This window comes from Loxodonta africana, chromosome 4 (genome assembly GCF_030014295.1).
Source record: "Loxodonta africana isolate mLoxAfr1 chromosome 4, mLoxAfr1.hap2, whole genome shotgun sequence".
NCBI lineage: Eukaryota > Metazoa > Chordata > Mammalia > Proboscidea > Elephantidae > Loxodonta > Loxodonta africana.
Window position 1 is genome coordinate 135,165,336 of NC_087345.1, and position 19,642 is coordinate 135,184,977.

General features: G+C 47.9%; 1 protein-coding gene across 1 annotated transcript in view; it reads right to left on the reverse strand.

Moving 5' to 3' along the window:
* The window catches only part of NTF3 (neurotrophin 3), an 80,838-nt gene extending 64,425 nt beyond the window's left edge, over positions 1-16,413 (reverse strand). The window contains exon 1 of the mRNA XM_010590816.3: positions 15,628-16,413. Coding sequence (XP_010589118.2) covers positions 15,628-15,873 — 246 coding nt within the window. The 5' untranslated portion in view covers positions 15,874-16,413. The remainder of the gene's footprint in view (positions 1-15,627) is intronic.
* Between the last annotated feature and the right edge of the window lie 3,229 nt (positions 16,414-19,642).

Sequence of the window (19,642 nt, forward strand, 5' to 3'; positions counted from 1 at the left end):
GCTCCTGAATTAGATCAAATTAGGATGGAAATGGACAGAAGGAAAAAGGTTGAGAGATCCCCCACTGCCAACCACTCTAAATTCTCAGCATTAAGGATTACTATTTTCATCCCAGTTTTCCCACTGCCAGAGTCACTCTAATCAATGTATGGTGGCATCCTCCAGGCTGGGATAATTCCCTTCGGGTCACCACTGGTCAGGGTAACCCCGAGATTAAATCGTGCTTGCTACTCTCCCCATATGGCTCATTCATTCATTTGCTCACTAAATTCATTCATTCTTCCATCAATCCAAGCATCCAGTCATTCTTTCTTGCATTGAAGAACTATTTGTTAAGAAGCATTGTCCACATTGCAGCCAGAATGATCTTTTTAAAAGCAAAAGCCTCCTCCCAAGCCCTCAACAGCTCCCCATCACCCTGGGGTAAAGAGCAAACTCTCTGTAGCCTCCTGCTTACCTTTCCACCTCACTGCACCTTATCCCACCCTGGCACTCTGTGCACCATCAACCCTGGACTTCTTTCCGTTCTTTAAGCACACCCTGTTTGTTCTCCCCTTGGGGCCTTTTCCCACACTGCCTCCTCTACCTGGAATTCTCTTCCCCCCATTTCCTCTTAATTTGGCCAACGATTACAAATTATATCACAAGCCATCATACAATTTCCCAGTCATTTCCTGGGGTTGTCTGACTCTGTGTATACTGCTGGGCACTGATTATCTCCCTTCACATCGGTTGGTCTTGGAAGAATTTCTCTTTCTGTCGCTATCCCAGTCCCTGCTCACTATTTCTTTCTAGACAATAGTCACAGACAGCATCATTGACACAGGAAGACAGGTGATACATGTGATAAACTACTAGAATCTTTCTCCAACCGGCAACATTGTTTTTCCTCTCAGTCAAAGCCTGATCTTCTCTAATGGCTCTATCCTTAACTGTGCCTCTGTCAAGCGGTCCCCCAAAGAACTCAGAAGACTCGTTGCAGACAGACGGTAACTTTATACAGCAGCCCCGAGAGAAGATGTAAACACTGAAGGGGGGAGTGGGAAGATATTCATGATTTGTAGCAAGAGCCAAAAAGAAAAAAGGAAATGTCAGAGGATTAGAGTGACGAGCTGAGGTCTCTCTACCAGTAACCCAACCCCAATTCAACTTGATTTCCTAGACTTGCTAATAGACCACAACCTAAAATATCTTTCTTGTGTGCCCTCTCTCTTTTTCTCTTGCGCACGCGCACACACACACATCAAAAGACAAGAACGTGAAATAAACACACTGGAGATTTTCGCGGTGATAATTTAAGTGCTTTGAAAACGAGAGATAAAGAGAGAATGAGGGAGGGAGTTATGAAAAACAACTTTATTCTTATTTTACTCCACAGCCACCAAAATGTCTCAGATATTAAAATAAAGTAAAACAAAACATAAAACCGTCATAAAAGTAACTGTAGAATGAATTCTAACTTGAAGGAATCTTAGACTTAAGCTATGAACAACACTAAGATACTGAAACAATTTCTTTTTGGGGAATCATCTTGGACTCAAGTACCTTGCAGATGTATTTTTGGAAGGAAAGTTCAGAAGAGATATGGAAAGAAGTATCATGGCAGAAGCTATACAGCACCCTAAATTTCTCTAGGGAAGTCCTCTCTCCTGCTGTGTGATGAGCTGTCAGGACAGGATCACAAATTGAGGTGCCCATCCCTCTCCAGAATCCAAGTGGGGTCCATGGACTCCAGCTTTAATGCTCCTTGACTAGCTGGAAACCAGGAAGCCGCCTCCCACCTTTCTTCCAAGTGAGGTACCTAATGCAGAGACAGGGCCCTCAGACAACAGCCAGACCTGCAGCTTCATTTGAGGGATGAGGAGCCTAAGGATCCTAGTCGCTGGGAAGGTTGGTGACAGAACCAGGACTGGAGTTCAGGCCTTCTAGGCCTCAGACCCCCAGTTAGAGCCTGTTGCAGGACATCCCACTACTTAGGTCATGCTGCCCATTCTCGTCACCCCAGTCTACAAGGACTTCCCCTTCCTCCAAGCTCCTGCAGCAATTCAACAGGCAAGTACTGCCACATCCTGTTGTCTATTTATCTGCAAATCTGTCCTCTGCTCCCAACCAGCCTAGAAAGTTCTTGAAGGTACCCGGTAAACCAGTTGCCATTGAGTCGATTCCAACTCGTAGCGACTCCATGTGTGTGAAAATAGAACTGTGCTCCACAGGGTTTTCAATGGCTGATTTTTTTCAGAAGCAGATTGCCACACTTTTCTTCCAAGGCACCTTTGGGTGGACGTGAATCTCCAACCCTTTAGTTAGCTACTAAGTGCTTAACCATCGGTGCCATCCAAGGGTCATGTTGAAGGCAAGGCCATACCTTTTACCTTTTGGTATTCCACATAGTATGGTTAGGCAGAATCATCAGTAAGGGCAGGGAGGTCCCCTTAAAATAACACCTCTGTTAAGCAGACAAAAAAAATTTCTAACAGATAAGTTACTTACGTTTTTTTAAACTTCCCCTTCAAAACTCTAAAGAAATTTTTAAATAAGGATTCAGTGTCTATTTCTTCTGGTGTCTGGACCAATTAAAAACAGGATGCTGAAAAGAAACATAAAAGCCAAGGAGCTCACAGAGCAGAAGGGACTCAGAGGACAGAAGTGGACAGTAGATGGCAGTCTGTCGCTGCGTCTGAAGTGGCCACAGAGCCAGGACACCCAGTGCAGAGAGGGCAAGAGGGAGAAGCAGCACTTAAGGGCCTTAGGCAGATGCACCTCCCTAGTGCTGACTACAAGAAGCCCTGGTGGCACAATGCTTAAGCGCTCAGCTGCTAACTGAAAGGTGGTTCCAACTCACCCAGAGGCTCCACACAGCCTAGAAAACCCTACGGGGCAGTTAGTTCTCCTGTGTCACATGGGGTCACTATGAGACAAAACTGACTTGACCTTGATGGTACCTAACAGCAATAAGGAGCCCTGGAGGCACAATGGTTAAGCATTCGGCTAACTAAAAAGTCGGCAATTCGAACCCACCAGCCACTCTGAGGGAGAAAAGACATGGTGATCAGCTCCAGTAAAAATTTCAGCCCAGAAAACTCTATGGGGCAGTTCTACTCTGTCCTATAGGGTCGCTATGAATCACAATAGAATCGATGGCACACAACAACAGTGCTGCCTAAAGTCATGCTCTTGGCAGGGATACTTCTCAAAGGTATACTGGGAGCATACCTACAAATCCAGTGAGCCCCAACACTAGTTCAACATGGATCTTCCCAAAAGTCTCCTCGTGAAGAAGGAAGGGCTCACATCACGAGGGGCTTAAACTCCATCACCCTGGCCTTGGGTTGGCATTGGGAACTCAGTGATGAGAAAAGATACTGTCCTATAGAAGTGAAGGCTGTTTATGGACCAATCAACCAGCTCCTGAATCAAGAGGAGTCTCCGTCACCCTTGAACACGCCAAAAACCAAAACTTCTACTGGGAACCCTGCACTCCATCTCACACTCACATTTCCCCGCCCTTGAAATGATTGTGCCTGTCTGTCTCCCTCACCAGTGTGTAGGCCCTGAGGCCACGGACACATCATTCATCTTTGCTTCTTCTCTGATATACAGCACAGTACCTGATCCTTAACAGCCACCAAGAGGATGCTTACTGAATAATTTTTTAAAATGTGATTTGTGCTGCTTTCTGGAGTCAAGAGAGGGATTGTCCTGATTCACACACAATGACACCCAATTCTCCTGTGACCAAGAGCCCAAATCTGCAGAAGACTTAGGCAGGGTAAGACACAGGGTGGGAGAGTCTCAAAAGAGAACAAGGACAACTTTTCCCGGAGATGAGGCAGTGAGCATTCATAACTTCAGTCTCAGGGCAAGCCAAGGTGGACATGCAGAGAACATGGCTTGGTAGCATTGGCAAGGCCTGTCCCCTCTCTGACCCAGTTTCCTGGGGCTGTCCTATTACCTTGGACCATCTGAGCTCAAGGATGGCCAGTTGTGCACTCATTTATCCAACAAATTTCTGTGGCAGAAGGTTTTGGGGGACACCAAGATAAAAAGACCAGATTCCTTTCTTGCTGGGCTCATATTCTAGTGAGAACATAAGAACGCAAATAAAACACAGACTGCTAAGTGGTATAACATAGGGAAGCTGGGAGTGGGTAGGGCAGGTTGCATGGGGAATACAGAGAGGCTTTCTAGAGGTGGCAATGGTTACCCAAGGATGTGAAGGATGATTTCAAGTTCATCAGCAAGTAAAGAGGAAAGAGCATTTCAAACACAACATACACACAGAATCTACACCCTGTTGTCATCTCAATTTCAAGAATACATGTACCTCTCTATCACTGTATTATTCTATGGAAGATATTTTTCTCTACATTTAAGCCAGTTGAGGGTATCCCCTTATCCATCCACCCACCCATCCATCCATCCATCCATCCATCCATCCATCCATCCATCCATCCATCCATCCATCCATCCATCCATCCAGGTTTTCCTACTAGTCCCCAACTTCTACAATTTAATGATGAAGCAGGAAAGACTTTAGAGGTCATCTAAGCCAGTAGCCCTTAACTCTCTCATTTACTGGATGAGGAAAGTGAGACCTTGCGTGCTTTAGAGACTTCCCAAAATTGTACAGTTAGTCTCTGGTAAAGTTAGGAATGGAGTCTCGTCTCCCTGCTCATAGGTCAGAATCTTTCTGATTTAGCTTACTGAACTCAGTTACCCACAGACAGTTTTATCCCATATAAGCCTCTCCCCATGCTTCCAACTTCTAATCCCAGATCTGCCACAAATCTGGCAAGCTTCTTTCTTCAACATTTTATAAACATACACTCATCCATATGTTCAATAACTTATCTGGCATCACATAACTTAATTTCCTCCTCCACCTCCTCTGCATTTCTGTACATAAGTCCTCCAGGACAGCAGAAATACCTGGAAATCCCAGGCATGGGCCACAGTGAGGTTTAGAGAACAGCAGAATCTCAGAAAACCTGAACTGTGACAACTGGTAGAGCCCTTGTTGACCCTCTAGTGAGCCTGACTCCATCCTTTACCAGAAGAAGAAACAGGTCCATGGTGGCAAAGTAATTTGCTCAGATTCACGCAGGTAGTTTGAGTCCTTTGCAGGAAGAAATGTGGTAAGCTGATCAACTTGGGGAGCTGGGTGTCAGAGAACTGGGCTCCTTCCCAATCAAGGAACACACTCGCAGGGAAGTCAGGTCCTCATTTTCTTCTTGAACCCAGTGGAGGCAGGGAATGTGTCCTATGACCCATCAGGAGCAGGTCTGCTAGACACAGGATGGAACTAATCCCAGACTGAGAACTTGAAACATATTCCCCGAGGAATAGTTTGGAGCCAGAGGGGGAGGATATTTTTAAATGTACCAAGAACATTTTAAAAGCTGGGGTCTTAGGTCTAGAAAAGAGAGGGAGGAGGGTAGTAAATTGCAGGGACACAGTTGTCATCAAAAGGAGCCCTGGTGGTGCAGTGTTTAAGCGCTTGGCCACTAACAGAAAGGTCAGCAGTTCGAACCCACCAGCGGCTCCTCAGGAGAAAGATGTGGCAGTCTACTTCCATAAAGATTTACAGCCTCGGAAACCCTATGAGGCTGTTCTACTCTGACCTATAACGTCACTATGAGTCGGAATTGACTTAATGACAATGGGTTTGGGTTTGGGGCTGTCATCAAAAACAAAAAATAGAGCTATATCCTCTACATAAAAACGCATCACCCTACATGTGAAACTTTGTTTAAAAAAAAAAGTACTTTTTTTTGAGTCTTTAAATGTAACAGGCTTTGAGTTGGTGCTTTGCATTTATTCATTTATTCATGCATTGCAAACACCTTCAAGTAACAGAACAGAGCCATCTCTCATTAATTGCCTTGAAGATAATCTGTGGCAGTGGTGGTGCCGGGGGTCAGTGGTGGGAGAAAAAAGACCTTCAGTCACACCCTTCAAAGAAGGCAACAACTACCGCAGAAGTTCCTTGGCTTCCAGACTTCTGGTACTGCCCATAGAATGGCACGTAATAGGCAAATGCCAGGGCTGGGGGGAATCTACGCTAGCTACTTGGCTCTTCAGTAGTCCCTGGGGACCCCAGTCACTAGCAGTAGTAGTAACCACTACTGCTAACTTCCCAGCAAGAGACCTACCATAACTTTGGCAGCATTCTAAACGGAGGGCAATTTGTGGAAGTTTCCCAACCTATCAGAGAAAGCCATTTTCCAGACTCTGAAGAGACAGATCTCATGTTCTCCACTCATGTGTTTTTTTTAATTTGATTTCCTGCAAGCCTCATCCCAGGACTCAAGAATGCTGGGACCTACCATGTCTCATGGGCTTGTGGATCAAAACTAGATGTCCAGCTCCAGTCTAATAGTGTTTACAAGAAGGCAGCAGTGGCTCAAATCAATACCCCCGTTCTGGAAGGGCAGTTTCCCTTGTCCACAGAAGGGGAAGTCAAGGGGGAGGGTGTTTGGAAGTTAAGACAGACCTGACACATGCTTGCCAGCAGGTGGCTAAAAAACTTAAACATTTGTCTTACACATTAAAAGGAAACTTCCAGTGGAGCAGGTTAAACTGTGAGGTGACAAACTCTGTAAAAGGCTATCAAACCAGCTCCCATCTGGTTGACATCATAGAACAAAGAAAACAGAATCTGAATGACTGGCAGGTGGTGGTAGACTTGCGATATTCACAGGCTTCAGGATGGAAAAGCCAGTTCATCAACATCTGGTTGTGTGACCACAGGCGTATTACTTCTCATGGAACTTCAGTTTTCCTGTCTGTAAATGGGGTTATCTTAAGCATTTAGATAATGCCACGTAGTAATAATGCCTGGCACTCAAGAAGTTCTCAAATGTTAACTATCATCATCATCACCTTAAAGGAGGGTGTTTACCTTTGTCAGAAACAATGACACTGAAAAGTATTCACATAGAAGTTAAATGGTTAGCACCAAGCCTACCAGAAAGTGAAACTCAACATTTTTCAGCTAGGCACACACCTTTTAGGCTAACATCATGAGCATTCTTGGCCAAAACTAAAGACTATGGCAAATTCTTTACATGCCTGTCTCCTTCGACTTAGCTGTTTCTCAAAGATAAAAACTGGAGCTCACTAAGGGTGTGCCAAGATGCCCTCTGAGCAAGGAATATTGGCACTGATGGAGTGGGAGTTTAGGGATACCGCAGAATCCTAGGATGGTGGAGGTGGAGTGAGACTTCGAGATCTCCTTATTCAAGCCCTTCATTTACAGATGGGGGAATAAAGGCCTGGAGACAATACCCACGGTCATACAACCACAGCTTATTAGTGACAGAGCTAGTTCTTGGGCCTGGCTCCCCACCTCCAAGTCATGGAGCTTTTTGCTCCTCACTTCCGCTTAAGATCATCTTGGCCTGGGATCTTTTAAGACCAATAAGTTACCTTTTATTCCTATAGATCAGGCCGTGAATGCGAGAAAATCTTAATCCTCTCAATATCCAACTGAACAAATCCATAAAGGACTTGGGGCTCAAAAAATGTCTTCTCTGGAGATACTGCTAAAAAGTGAGCAATCACAGCAGACCACACCAAATTTCACTTTAAAATCTGTTCTTTCCCAGCTAAACCACCATTGGACTAAGGGAGTTCTTTCTGTGAGGATTCTGAGAGCCACAGTCAGCTTTCAGTAGTCCCAATTAAGACTGTTTGATGAGGACCATGGCACTAATGAGGATATCAAATAGCAAATGCGTTCTGACCATCTGAGGTTGCATGCAATATCCAGGCTCTGGTATTTATTAGGTAGACTGAAAGGCTAAGTTATGGAAAATCATCCACCCCATAACAAAAATTAAAAAAAAAATCTTGGTCCATTTGCATGTGTTCCCACAGGTTCTAAAATGAGTTCTCTGCAAAGGCTTCTCTGTCCAGCCTTTGTCTAGAAATCTGTCCTGGCAAGGGTGAGGTACTATTTACACTGGCCTTATACTTTTTTAAAAGCTCACACATCCCCATATACAAATGATCTGAAAGAAGCTGCTCCAACTTTTCCCCTGCATTGGCCCGCTCTTGCTGATCCCTTGGTGGCACAAACGGTTTGCACTCAGCTACTAATAGAAAGGTTGACAGTGGGAATCCACCCACCAGCAGTATACTGGAAGAAAGGCCTGACAATCTACTTCTGAAAAATCAGCCAATGAAAACCCTACGGAGTACAGTTCAGCTCTGACACACACGGGGTGGTCATGAGCCAGAGTTGACGCAAAGGCAACTGGTTTAGTTTTTTTGGTTTTTTGGCCCATTCGTAAGGTATCCAGGTTCTCATATCTGGTCACCTCACAGGACGAACACAAGAAGTAATACAACGACAATTCAATCTGATTCAAGTGCTCACGTTATCTGCCACCCATAAAATGAGCTCTACCAATGCCTCCTGCCTACCCAGGGCTGCTCCTGTGCTCATGTGTCTGCTAGCATGCATGAGCACATCTCGTGGTTCCCTCAACTCTGTACACACCTGTCCATGCACAAAGTACATCCACAGGCCTTAGCAGCAGCACCACATGGGGCTAAGGCTTGTCTACAGTAGATTTGGTCCTTCTCCAACAAACTCAATTTTAAATAAAACTAAATATAAAACTTTAGCAATGGTCACTAGTTCAACATCTCCAATGCCAAAAATTGCCTGCCTCATAATGAGGAAAACAGTAGCTAGTAAGATCTTGAAGCTGGATGGAGGGTATTAAAGATCTTCTGTGTTGGCCTGAATTTCCTCCCTCATTTCCAGTCAACATGAGGGTTTACATTCCCTCATGTTCAGGTGGGAGCAAGGAAACGCTCAGGAGAAGGTTTGGAGAAGCCTGCAGAGGAAGCCACCTGCTTCGGTAGCCATTCTACAGAAGGGACGAGGAGAGGCTGGAACGTCTCATACATTTGGGAATGGAACTGCAGAGATGGGAAATGTTATGTAATTAAACTCTGTTGGCCTGTCCCACCTGGGGAATGTGAGGCCCATCAGCAGTGACCTCTTCCAATCAACTTAATTGGCCCAATCTCACCAAGAAAAACAACGGAATTAGTTTAGTGCCTCGTGGAAATAGTTTAGCTCCTGCCTACTGCCTTGGGCAAATCTGCCGCAAAAGACCTCTTTAAAGTGTTAAAAAGCAAAGAGGTCACCTTGAGGACTAAGGTGCTCCTAACCCAAGCCATGGTATTTCAATCACCTCATATGCATGCAAAAGCTGGACCATGAATAAGAAAAACCAAAGAAGAATTGATGCCTTTAAGTTATGCTGTTGGTGAAGACTACTGAATACACCACAGACCTTGCAGTGGTTATGAGCTTGGCTGCTAATCAGAAGGCTGGCAGTTCAAATCCACCAGTCACTCCTTAGAAACCCTATGGGGCAGTTCTACTCTGTCCTGTGGGGTCGCTATGAGTCCAAATCAACTTGACAGCAATTAGTTTGTTCTGGTTTGTGGAAAAATGAACAAATCTATCTTGGAAGAAGTACAGCCAGAATGCACCTTAGAAGCAAGGATGGCACGACGTCATCTCACCTACTTTGGACATGTTATCAAGTGGGACCAGTTCCTGGAGAAGGACATCATGCTTGGTAAAGTAGTGGGTCAGGAAAAAGAGGAAGACTCTCAACGAGATGATTTGACACTGTGGCTGCAACAATGGGCTAGAAGATAGCAAGGATTGTGAGAATGGCACAGGAGTGGGCAGTGTTTCATTTTGTGGCACATAAGGGTCATAATGAGTTGAAAGTGACTTGGCCCCAAACAACAGCAACCTGCCTATTTATGGCCACTGAACTCAAGGATGAGATTCGGACTCTGAGCCAGGAGTTGACAGCATGTATTAACTTCTGGGAGGAATCAGAAGTTTCATTGGGGTCCCTTGCCCTTCTGTGCCTCCATCTTTACCTCTGGGAAAAGTGGCTGTACCCAACTGGCTTAATGGGGCACACAAAATTACACAAATCCAAAGTCCATGTGCTCTTCTTACCAACCAGGCTCTTGCCTGTCATGGATCCATAGTCTAGAGAAAAACAGGCCTCGATAGTAACCCAGGGTGGCTGGACTTTTCTTTTTATTCAAATGGTGCCTACACCAAGGAGAATTACTATTTTCTGTTCTCAAAGTCACATTTGTTTTGGCCTTGTGGTCTGCATAGCTGACGTTAAAGAATAGGAAAATTTCTGTCTCTGACAATGAGTAACATTGATTTTTGGACCACCTTTCTTCTGAATTGTTCAAAGACCTTTTATGGATACAGATGTCCATCAACTATAATCTACATTTGATTAACTCCATCTTATGGGTGAGTAAACCGAGACAGTTACAGAAAGTTCTATTTACACAGTGATTGAGGAGCATCAAGACTATTTTATCAACTTATAAAGGGGAACAGGTACAATCCCATTTTTACAATGGTTTAGATACATGCTAGCACATGTATTCAATTAGGCTTTATCTCCTAGCAAAGCTTTATGCTCCTAAACCCACCAAAATTTGATTGGGGGAAAAGAAGAGTGAACTTTTCTCCTCAGTGAGTCATTTTACAGTTTTACATATGCAGTGCCATTTTACAAAAAGAGAAACTGAGGGTCAAAGAGATTAGAAAACTTCTCAAAGTCACACTGCTCCAAGGTTTCAGAACCAGACTAGAATCTCAGCGTTTCCAATCAGGAGTTATCCATATCACCACACTGCCCTCAAAAGTATCCAACACCAGGTTTTCTGGCCAATGACCACACCCCTACTTCAGAAATTTCTTATTGACAACTATCAACTATCTCTCTTTATCTATCTATCTGTCTATCTATCTATCTATCTATAAAACACATATGTACATAATATTTTAGATGGAGGTTTACAGGACAAACTAGTTTCTCATTAAACAGTTAGTACACATATTGTTTTATAACATTGGTTAAGAACACCATCACTTATGAACACACTCCCTTCTTGACCCTGGGTTCCCTATTACCAGCTTTCTTGTTCCCTCCTGCCTGCTAGCCCTTGCCCCAAGGCTGTTGTGCCCCTTCAGTCTTGTCTTGTTTTATAGGCCTGTTCAATCTTTGGCTGAAGGGTGAACCTCGGGAGTGACTTCATTACTGAGCTAACAGGGTGTCCAGGGCCATACTCTTGGGGTTTCTCCAGTCTCTGTCAGGCCAGTAAGTCTGGTCTTTTTTTGAGAGTTAGAATTTTGTTCTACATTTTTCTCCAGCTCTGTCCAGGACCCTGTACTGTGATCTCTGTCAGAGCAGTCAGTGGTGGTAGCCAGGCACCATCTCGTTGTACTGGACTCAGTCTGGTAGAGGCCATGGTAGATGTGGTCTATTAGTCCTTTGCACTAATCTTTCCCTTGTATCTTTAGTTTTCGTCATTCTTCCTTGCTCCTGAAGGGGTGTGAGACCAGTAGAGTATCCTAGATGGCTGCTCACAGGCTTTTAAAACCCCAGACGCTACTCACTAAAGTAGAATGTAGAACATTTTCTTTATAAACTATATTACCCCAATTGAGCTAGATGTTCCCTGAGTCTAGCTCTATCTCTTAAAGAAATAAATTTCTCCTAAAAAATAAAGTAGAAACTCAAGACGCCGCAACTATAACTTCATGAATTCAGAAATGCCCTGAGTCAAAAGCCTTCCAAACGTACCCTCAGATGGTCAGAGCTGAATAAGATGGGGTTCCCTATCATCTGGTCCAGCCAGGCAGGTGCTTGCATCACAAAAACACACTCTTAGCCCCACCTGGATCCTGTCACCTCACTAGCTATCTCCGGGTATGAGTCCAACCAACTTCACTTTCCGCTCACTCCCCAAATGAAGCCCCAGATGCTCCCCAAACCTGTTGCCCTTCTTTTATCTCACCCTTTTCACTTAGGATATACATCTGAGCATCCAAGACAATTTTCAGCCTTCTTAAGACACTACAAATCCCTTGCAAATATATTTACCCTGCCCCCTCACAACAGCTGGTATATACACCCCTGCTATCCCCCTAGCTAGCTTTCTCCCAGTTATTTTATCCCAGCCCTGCAACATGCAAGCTCACACACACACAGGTACACATACACAAGTGCACGTGCATGTGCGTGCATGCACACATGTGGGGGCACGCACACATCTCACGTTAGCCTTTCATTAGTAGACCAGAAAACATCAAAGGTTAACAAACACTCCCAACCCCAAATGGCATCTTCCTAGACCACCACTTTCCACTTCTCCAGCTACATGTAACAAGTCTTCATTCCTGTTGGTGAAGAGGTACTGCGCAGGCTCAAAAATTCAATCCTTAAATATACAGGGGCCTTGCATTCTGACCCGGAGTGCTGCGACCCCTCTCCCAGCCCACATCCCCTACAAGAAACAACAACACTTTCCTGCTCCCTCCTTAGCACACGCATCCATACCTCACCCCTATCGTTATGCCCTCTTTTTACAAAATCACGGATATGTTTGAAGCTGATTTCCCTTTGGTCCCCAAGATCCACAAACATCTCCCCAAACTGAATTACAGCCCTTGAAGGAGCCTCAACCAGGATGGAACTCTCCCCACTCCCCCTTCCTCCCAGCAAAATGGCAGCAGTCAGCTGAGCCCCAGGAAGGATTTTTTCCAGGGCACTGTGCCACGCCCCGGTACCAGCACTGGACTCAGCGTCCAGTAGTAATTGCATAAATTTTAATTAATAGTCAATATTAATTCGTGACACTGAATCCTCCTATTAAGTAAGAAACCTATTATACAACATTATAAACATGCATCCCTGCAAGGCATGTGAAATACGTTCCTCCACTCACTCCAGCCTTAAGCACATCCCTCCCACTTCGCACTCAGTGCCAAAACACAAGGCATTTCCCTTTAAAAGTACAGCCCCTAGAAGCCTTCTCCAATTCCCTCCTCTTTGGGAAAATAAAAATCAAAACAAAACAACAGGCCAACACCAACCTAGCGTTTTCCTACAAATGCCTTGCCTCTCCATAAAGTGTCTGAGCCCCCACTGTTCTTTCCTCAATGCCATCCCAGCCAAATTTCCCAGCGTACTCTCATAAAGTTCACACTCTGCTCTCCTCAGAGATAATCTTTCCCTGTCCCCCACACACATCCCCTTGGTAATCCTCAGGCGTCCAACCTTTCACACAAGTCCACCTTTCACACACACACACACACACACACACAGCAGCCCACCCACGCCACACCCGTTCCATGTGTCTGTGCAGGCATGCACGCGCCATCTGTCTCCTCACACTGCATCTCTCCTGCTCTGACACCCTTCACAGGCAGATTTCCCATCAGCTACACCTATGTTCCACATGCTCTCACCGCCCGCTACTCACACACATGCCCATCCCACGGACACCCGGAAAACACACACTTCCATGTGCACAGAGCATGAAGCAGCTCCTGCTCTCTTGCCTCCCCACCCACACACCCTCACACACAGAGATTTTTGAAAAACCCTCCCCATCCTCCCCTGACCAAATAGAACACTCAGAGTTCACAATCTCCCTCCAGGGGAAAGCAGACCTCATTCACCCAAGAGCCACATTCTCCACTTCCAGTTACAAGCATTCACCAAGGTGAAATCTCCTACACTCTCCCTACAACAAACACCTTAGCCCTTCAACTTTCCTCCAAAGGCTCACAGGAGCCTACATTCTTTTCATCTCCCCCTCACTCCCAACTTTATACCCAGGTCTATGTGCTTGGGCCGGCGAGGAGGAGGCGGTAGGATGCGATCCACTGAATTCTACCCCCTCAACTTTCTTTGTACATGTCAGGAAGCAATTGGTGGGAGACGGGCAGGCTGGGTAAGCTTGTGAATTTCTTCTTTTTGGAAATAGAACCCATTGAAAAGTTCCGTCTATGCTACAACTTTCTCCCGTCCTGACATGTAGAGAGCAGACAGCTTAGATGTTTTTCTCACTTGCTGTTCTGCAGGGTGGGAGAGAGCAGCCTTTTATTAAAGAGCAGATCTCCCAGCACATTCTGTAATCAGGCAGAGTTACAAACACTAGACTGTAGGAGCAACACCCACCCGCTCTTATTCTCCCCTCCCTTCCCCGTACCCCCACTCGCCCCTCTTTACACACTTAAACAAGTCCAAGGAGCTGAGTCTCCTGAGCTCTCCAGCAGAGCTCCAGCGCACAGGCTGCGTCCAGTGAGCCGCCTCGACACAGGCCCTGAACCTGCCGCCCGCGCCCGCCGCCAGAGGTCGAGCCGAAGCAGTCTTGCTCGGTGTTTCCTCTACCTGGGATCGCACTCGAGCCACGCATCCAACGAGATGACCCTTTCTAGTCAACAGCTCTCCCCACGTTAGGCGCAAGGGTCTCAGCTCCGTGCGTCTGAGGTGTACTTGAGGAATGCAGCAGCCAAACTCCCGCAAAGAAGCTGCGCCTCCTCGCCGCGCACCTACTCCTGCGGAAACCAACCCGCAGTGTCCCCCGGCCCACCCGCGCCCCTAGGCCAGCCCGCACCTCCTTTCCAGAGTCTTCAACTCCCAAGCGTCCCAAATTTCATTAGGGGCATCCACCACTGAGCAGATCTCTGGGGTAACGGAGCAATTTGGTCCCTTGTGGGTCCTCTTAACTCCAACCTGGCTCCGCCGGTCCTCGGCTTTCCCAGCCTTCCCACACCTCCGCCTCAAGTTCCTAGAACCGGCTCCGGGAAACCGCGAGGCAAATCCTCATGGATCTCCGGGCCCCGGTGCCCGCCGCTCCCCGGCGGGGTTCCAGATCTGCGGGAAGCGCGCGGAACCCCAACATCTGCGCAGACACCCAGAGTGGGGTAGCTGCAGGGTGGGAGCTAGTAAAAACCAGCGGGGACACTGGGTCATTTCCGAGAGTAGCTTTCGCGGAAGTTTGGGGACTCCAGCGCAGGTACGCAAGGAGTCCCAACTTCCCAAACTGGGAAGCGACTGTCCTGGTCCTGAGCTCCGCGTCCCCTCCCCCAGCCCAAGCCCGGGTCCGGGGGGCGGGGAGGCGAGCTGAGAGGCCCGCGCGCAGGGGAGCAGGGTGCGGGGCGCGTGCCGGGAAGCTGCTGCGGCACCCTTGCCTCTTTCCCTCCCGGGTTCGGTGGGCCACCCCCTTTTGTTACAAAATGCGCGGGGAGCCTGCTCAGGAGGAGCAGACGTGCTAGGGGTTGGGGGGGGGTGGGAGCAGTTCTGTTGAATTCCTTTCCTGTCCTCCGTCGTCCCCATTTCCCCTCCCCTCCACCCCCATTTCTAATCCAGGTCCCTTAAACCTGATCACTTTCCCAGATTCAGGGCCGTTTGTCCGGCAGCCGAAGGACGAGAGGGAGGAGGTGGGGAGGGGTGCCCGCGTGCGGGCGTATATGTGTGTGTGTGTGAGTGTATGCGTGTGTGAGAGAGAGAGTGTGTGTGTGTGCGCGCGCGTGTGTGTGTGGAGGAGGGTCGTAGCGCCACAGGCTCGGCAGAGCCCAGCGCAAACTTCGGGCAGGCACAAGCCGGGGAAAGTGAGTGAGCGCTGCGCAGTGGGGGTGGGGCGGGGTGCGGAGTTGGGGGCTGACCCCGCTCTCCCGCCCCTGGAGCGACTCCCCTAGAAAATCACCCCACACATGGCCCCGCACCCCGAATGTGCCCATCCTCCGCGCCCGCCTCCCCTTACCGTGGCAGAAGTAACCATGGCATCCGTGTGACTGTTTCCAGGGACGTCGACATGAAGAGAAAGGTGGACGCAAGCTCTGTCATTCAAAGTCCCCACCCCTCCGCCGCCACAACCCAGCACGGGAGAAAAGAGAGGAAGAAAAGAAAGAAAAGGAAAGAAAGTAGTTGCGTCGGGATCTCTAGCGGGGGCCGTGCGCGGAGCTGTTCGGTAGGGAGAGGAGCCTTCAACTCTGAGTCCCGTGAACATAATCTGAGCGGTTATAACCAGCCAACCCGGCCAGATGGCTCTGCGCTCAGCAACTTAACCCCTTCCGCGCCGCGCCGCGCCGCCAGCCCCAGTGCCCGGCCTGCCGCGCTCCTCTTAGGCCAGAGCCCCAGCTCCCTTAGGACTTCGATCTGGGGACCAATAGACAGACGGGGTCATTTTTTCCAGCCCCTCTTAATAAAAACAAACAAACAAACAAACAAAAAACAAAGCAAACTTCCAAATTAGCGGTATTCTTCAGTACTCCCCACCCCCACGATTTCCTTTTTATAGATCCAGAAGAAAACGAAATATTCAACTTTTCACTATATTTTACACGTCAGTGTATTCAGTCTGTCTTATTTGTTCCTTTTCTTGAGAAATGTATCTTGGCCTTCTGTTTTTTTTTTTTTTTTTTTTACAAGGCAGAGGGTCTTTTTTTGCTCTTTCCTCTGGCGGCTTGGGTTTGATGTGTAAACCCCTCCTCCAAACTCCAGACCCTTCCAGCTTCATATCTTTCCCCACCCCCCTACCATGCTCACCCGTCACTCCTCTCCCCACCCCACAACACGAACGCTCCCAAGGACACAGGCTCCCCAGCGAACCAGGGACCAGGACTGAGGACGCAGAGCAGGCGGTCAAGAGAGGTCAAGTCAGAGAGGTATGGGGGAGGGGACGGGGCACCGGGGCCAGGGGAAGGGCGGCTGTGTGTGTGTGTGCATGTCAGACCATGTGTGTGTGTGTGTGTGTGTGTGTGTGTGCATGTCAGACCGTGGAGGGAGTGTGGGATGGATCTGAGCCTCCTGTTTCACCCTGTCTCCAACTTTTCCTTAAGCCCCTTCCTTCCAAATTAGGACCGTCGGGTCCTGCAGCTCAGCACCCGCCCAGCACCCACCAGTCTGCACGCAGGAGACAGCGCAGGAAGCAGAAAAGGCAGGCAACAAACAAACCTCTTCTTAGCTTACGGAAAGAACCGGCTCAATTTCCTACCGGTAGAGTCAATTGAATAAAAGGATGGGTGGAGGGGCAAAATCTCTTTTATTTCCAGAGCTGGACTTTGCAGAAGAGTAGCTGGTAATTTTAGCCTCCAGTTAGACCCAGCTTGCTCAGAGCTCGTTCTCTCTAAATTTACCGAGTTAAGTCTTCTTGCTTTCGCCCATTTGCCATCATTATCAGTGGGGGAAAAAAATCAGTTAAGGGGGTGGACAAGAAACCCAGAGCCTGGGAGCCGAGTTTTGCGCTCTTGCCCCACGCGGGCCTCTACACCCAGGGCCGTTGCGTGACGGATCTCACCTCATGCCCCCCATCACTAGCTGCCTGCCATCTCAGCCACTCCTCACCCATCTCTTGCCAGGACCTTTCGACTCACACGCGATTAGGGGAGGGGACGAGTTGTCTGTCTCCTCCCTGCCCTGCCATTCCAGGTGCCTGATAAGCAACCCACTCCACTTTTCAGCCAGGGTCCAGACTCAACGCATCCAAATTCCTTGGAACTGTTTGAGATTTTGGTTCAACACCGAGAAGCGCCAGAACGTGCCTATCAGATCAGGCCAAACCCGACACAGAGACGCAGCAGGGTCCGAGGCGGAGGGGAGGTGGGTCTGGGAGCTGCTACCAGATAGATTGTACCTGCCTCGTCATTATCCTGGCTGATGCGGGCTGCCACATCGAAAACGGCCAGAAGCGCCCACCGAGGCCCAGGGACGTCACCTCCCGCGGTCCCTCGGAAGGGCAAGATCCTTCTTCAGTGGCTCCCCTGGGGCCAAAATAACGAGGTCCTCCCCCTGCCCAGGTTAGGCTGCGGAGCTTTCCCCTCCACCCCGCCACACTGCACCATGGAGGCTGAGGTTGGGCGTGCACTGTGGGGTTCTGGTTTTCTCCCTTGGCTCTGGCCCGCCTCCCTTCCTCCCCCACTCCCAGCGCTTGCCCCCCTTCCTTCCCGCCGCTGTCAAAGGAGGGATTCAGGCCCTAGTTTTAGCTCCACCAGCCAAGTTCTAGGGGCTCTTAAACCCCAGCCACTGGGCTCTTTTCTCGAGCTCAAAAGTCCTCTGGAAACCAGAAGAGTGCAATGAAAGATTCCTGCTGCAGCGAGAAATGGGTTAAAAACTTGTGCGGGCTGATCCGCCTGCAGTTCTACGGTCACTGGCAGTGTCGGGAGGGGGGTGGCGGGGGGCGGGGGGAGACAAACTTAAATGTGAAAAATCAGAAGAAAAAAAAGTAGGAAGAAGAAAATACAGCAGTGAGTTTTTAAGACTCGGATTTGTTCTGCAGATGCCTTGCGCTGGCTGGCGGTCTGGCTCTGCCAGGACCCGAGCGATTGCAGGGAGAGTTTGCATTGTTTCTCAGCTCAGGGAGTTTGTCCTGAGCTGGTGGGTCTGTTTTTGCATGCAATCAACAGACTTGTAATATGAAAGGTGACACCTTAATCTTGCCAAATAATGTGCGGTGCCTTTGGGGGCGGAAGGCTAAGGAAGGAGAGAGGAAGAGTGAGAGAACTAGAGACAGAGGGTGAAGGATGCATTTCCTTAAGGATTGGTTTCTTAAATGGGGAACTTGGCACTTTTCTTTGTGGAAGTGGAAGATCGGTTTCAGACAATGTCCTTTGAGCAGGCAACCTGCTTTTCCTTCACTGTTTTTCTTCCTCCTTCTCACCTTCAAAGAGGACTAGAGGCCGACCCCCTGACCTTCCTCTGCCAAAAGGCTCTCAAGGGCATGGCAAGGTGATAAAAGAAGGAGATGGGCAGAAAAAGGAGAAGAAAGGTCTATTTTTTTAAAGACAGAATAAAAGATAATTGCATATGGTGTAGTCGCTTTGGACAGGCAGAGTATTGCGACTTCCATGCAAATGTTTTTTCTAAATACAAGTTTGTTTTTGGTTTTTAAAGGAAAGACCATGGTGGTATAGACGGTGACAGCAAAGAGCAGAACTGGAGAGAGCACTGATGAATTCCTGCCCCATAGACAGTCCTGGGTATCAAAGCCCATGCAGAACTAGATCTTTCTTGATTAGCTGGGTAATTGCCTCTCTGCAAGTGTACTCCGTGGTATCCGCCTTGGCTGTCCATCTGTTGACTGTATTTTTAGGTCACTGAACTTTCTTTTTTCTCCCCGCCTCATCTGAGGGAAAGACCCTGAGTTCTGCAAGTGGTTTGGGAGAGCAAAAACCAGGTCTAGTTTTTGAAAGCCCCCTTTAAAACTCTCTCCTCAAGCAAATTCCAAGAGCTTGCCTTCTGCCCACCCTTAGCTTTTGCAATAGCACCACTCTGTGGTTGAAACACTGAACAGAAATCATGTGGAACGTTGGAATGAATTATGCCTTTACCTAGCGAAAACAGCATTTATCACTCTGTTTCATTTGAGTGTAGTCTGTGTGCATGTTGGGGGCAGGGTGGCTCAGCATGTGGGCAGGGGAGGGGTCTTGTGCACTAGCAGCCTGTGATTAATTCATTGTGACATATTGACCCAGGAAATGAGAGAATTGGGCCGAATGGGCTCCAAGGGCCATATCCTCTATGACCATACGTGGCAAAGACAAGCTTGCTTCTTTTCTCCTTGATCATGTCACTTGACTTGGATGTTTGTCTTCTATCATTGTTTCTATTTCTCCCTGAAGGTTACTAAAATATATCCCACACCTTAAAAAAAAAAAAGCTGACCCTAAATTATTTGTGAGTCGCATCTTCTGCTGCTGGAGGGCGCTGTGGAGAGATTTGGCAGAATGGCTGCAGCTGCTTTCTTTGCCCCACCCCATGCATCCCCACCCCCACCCAAC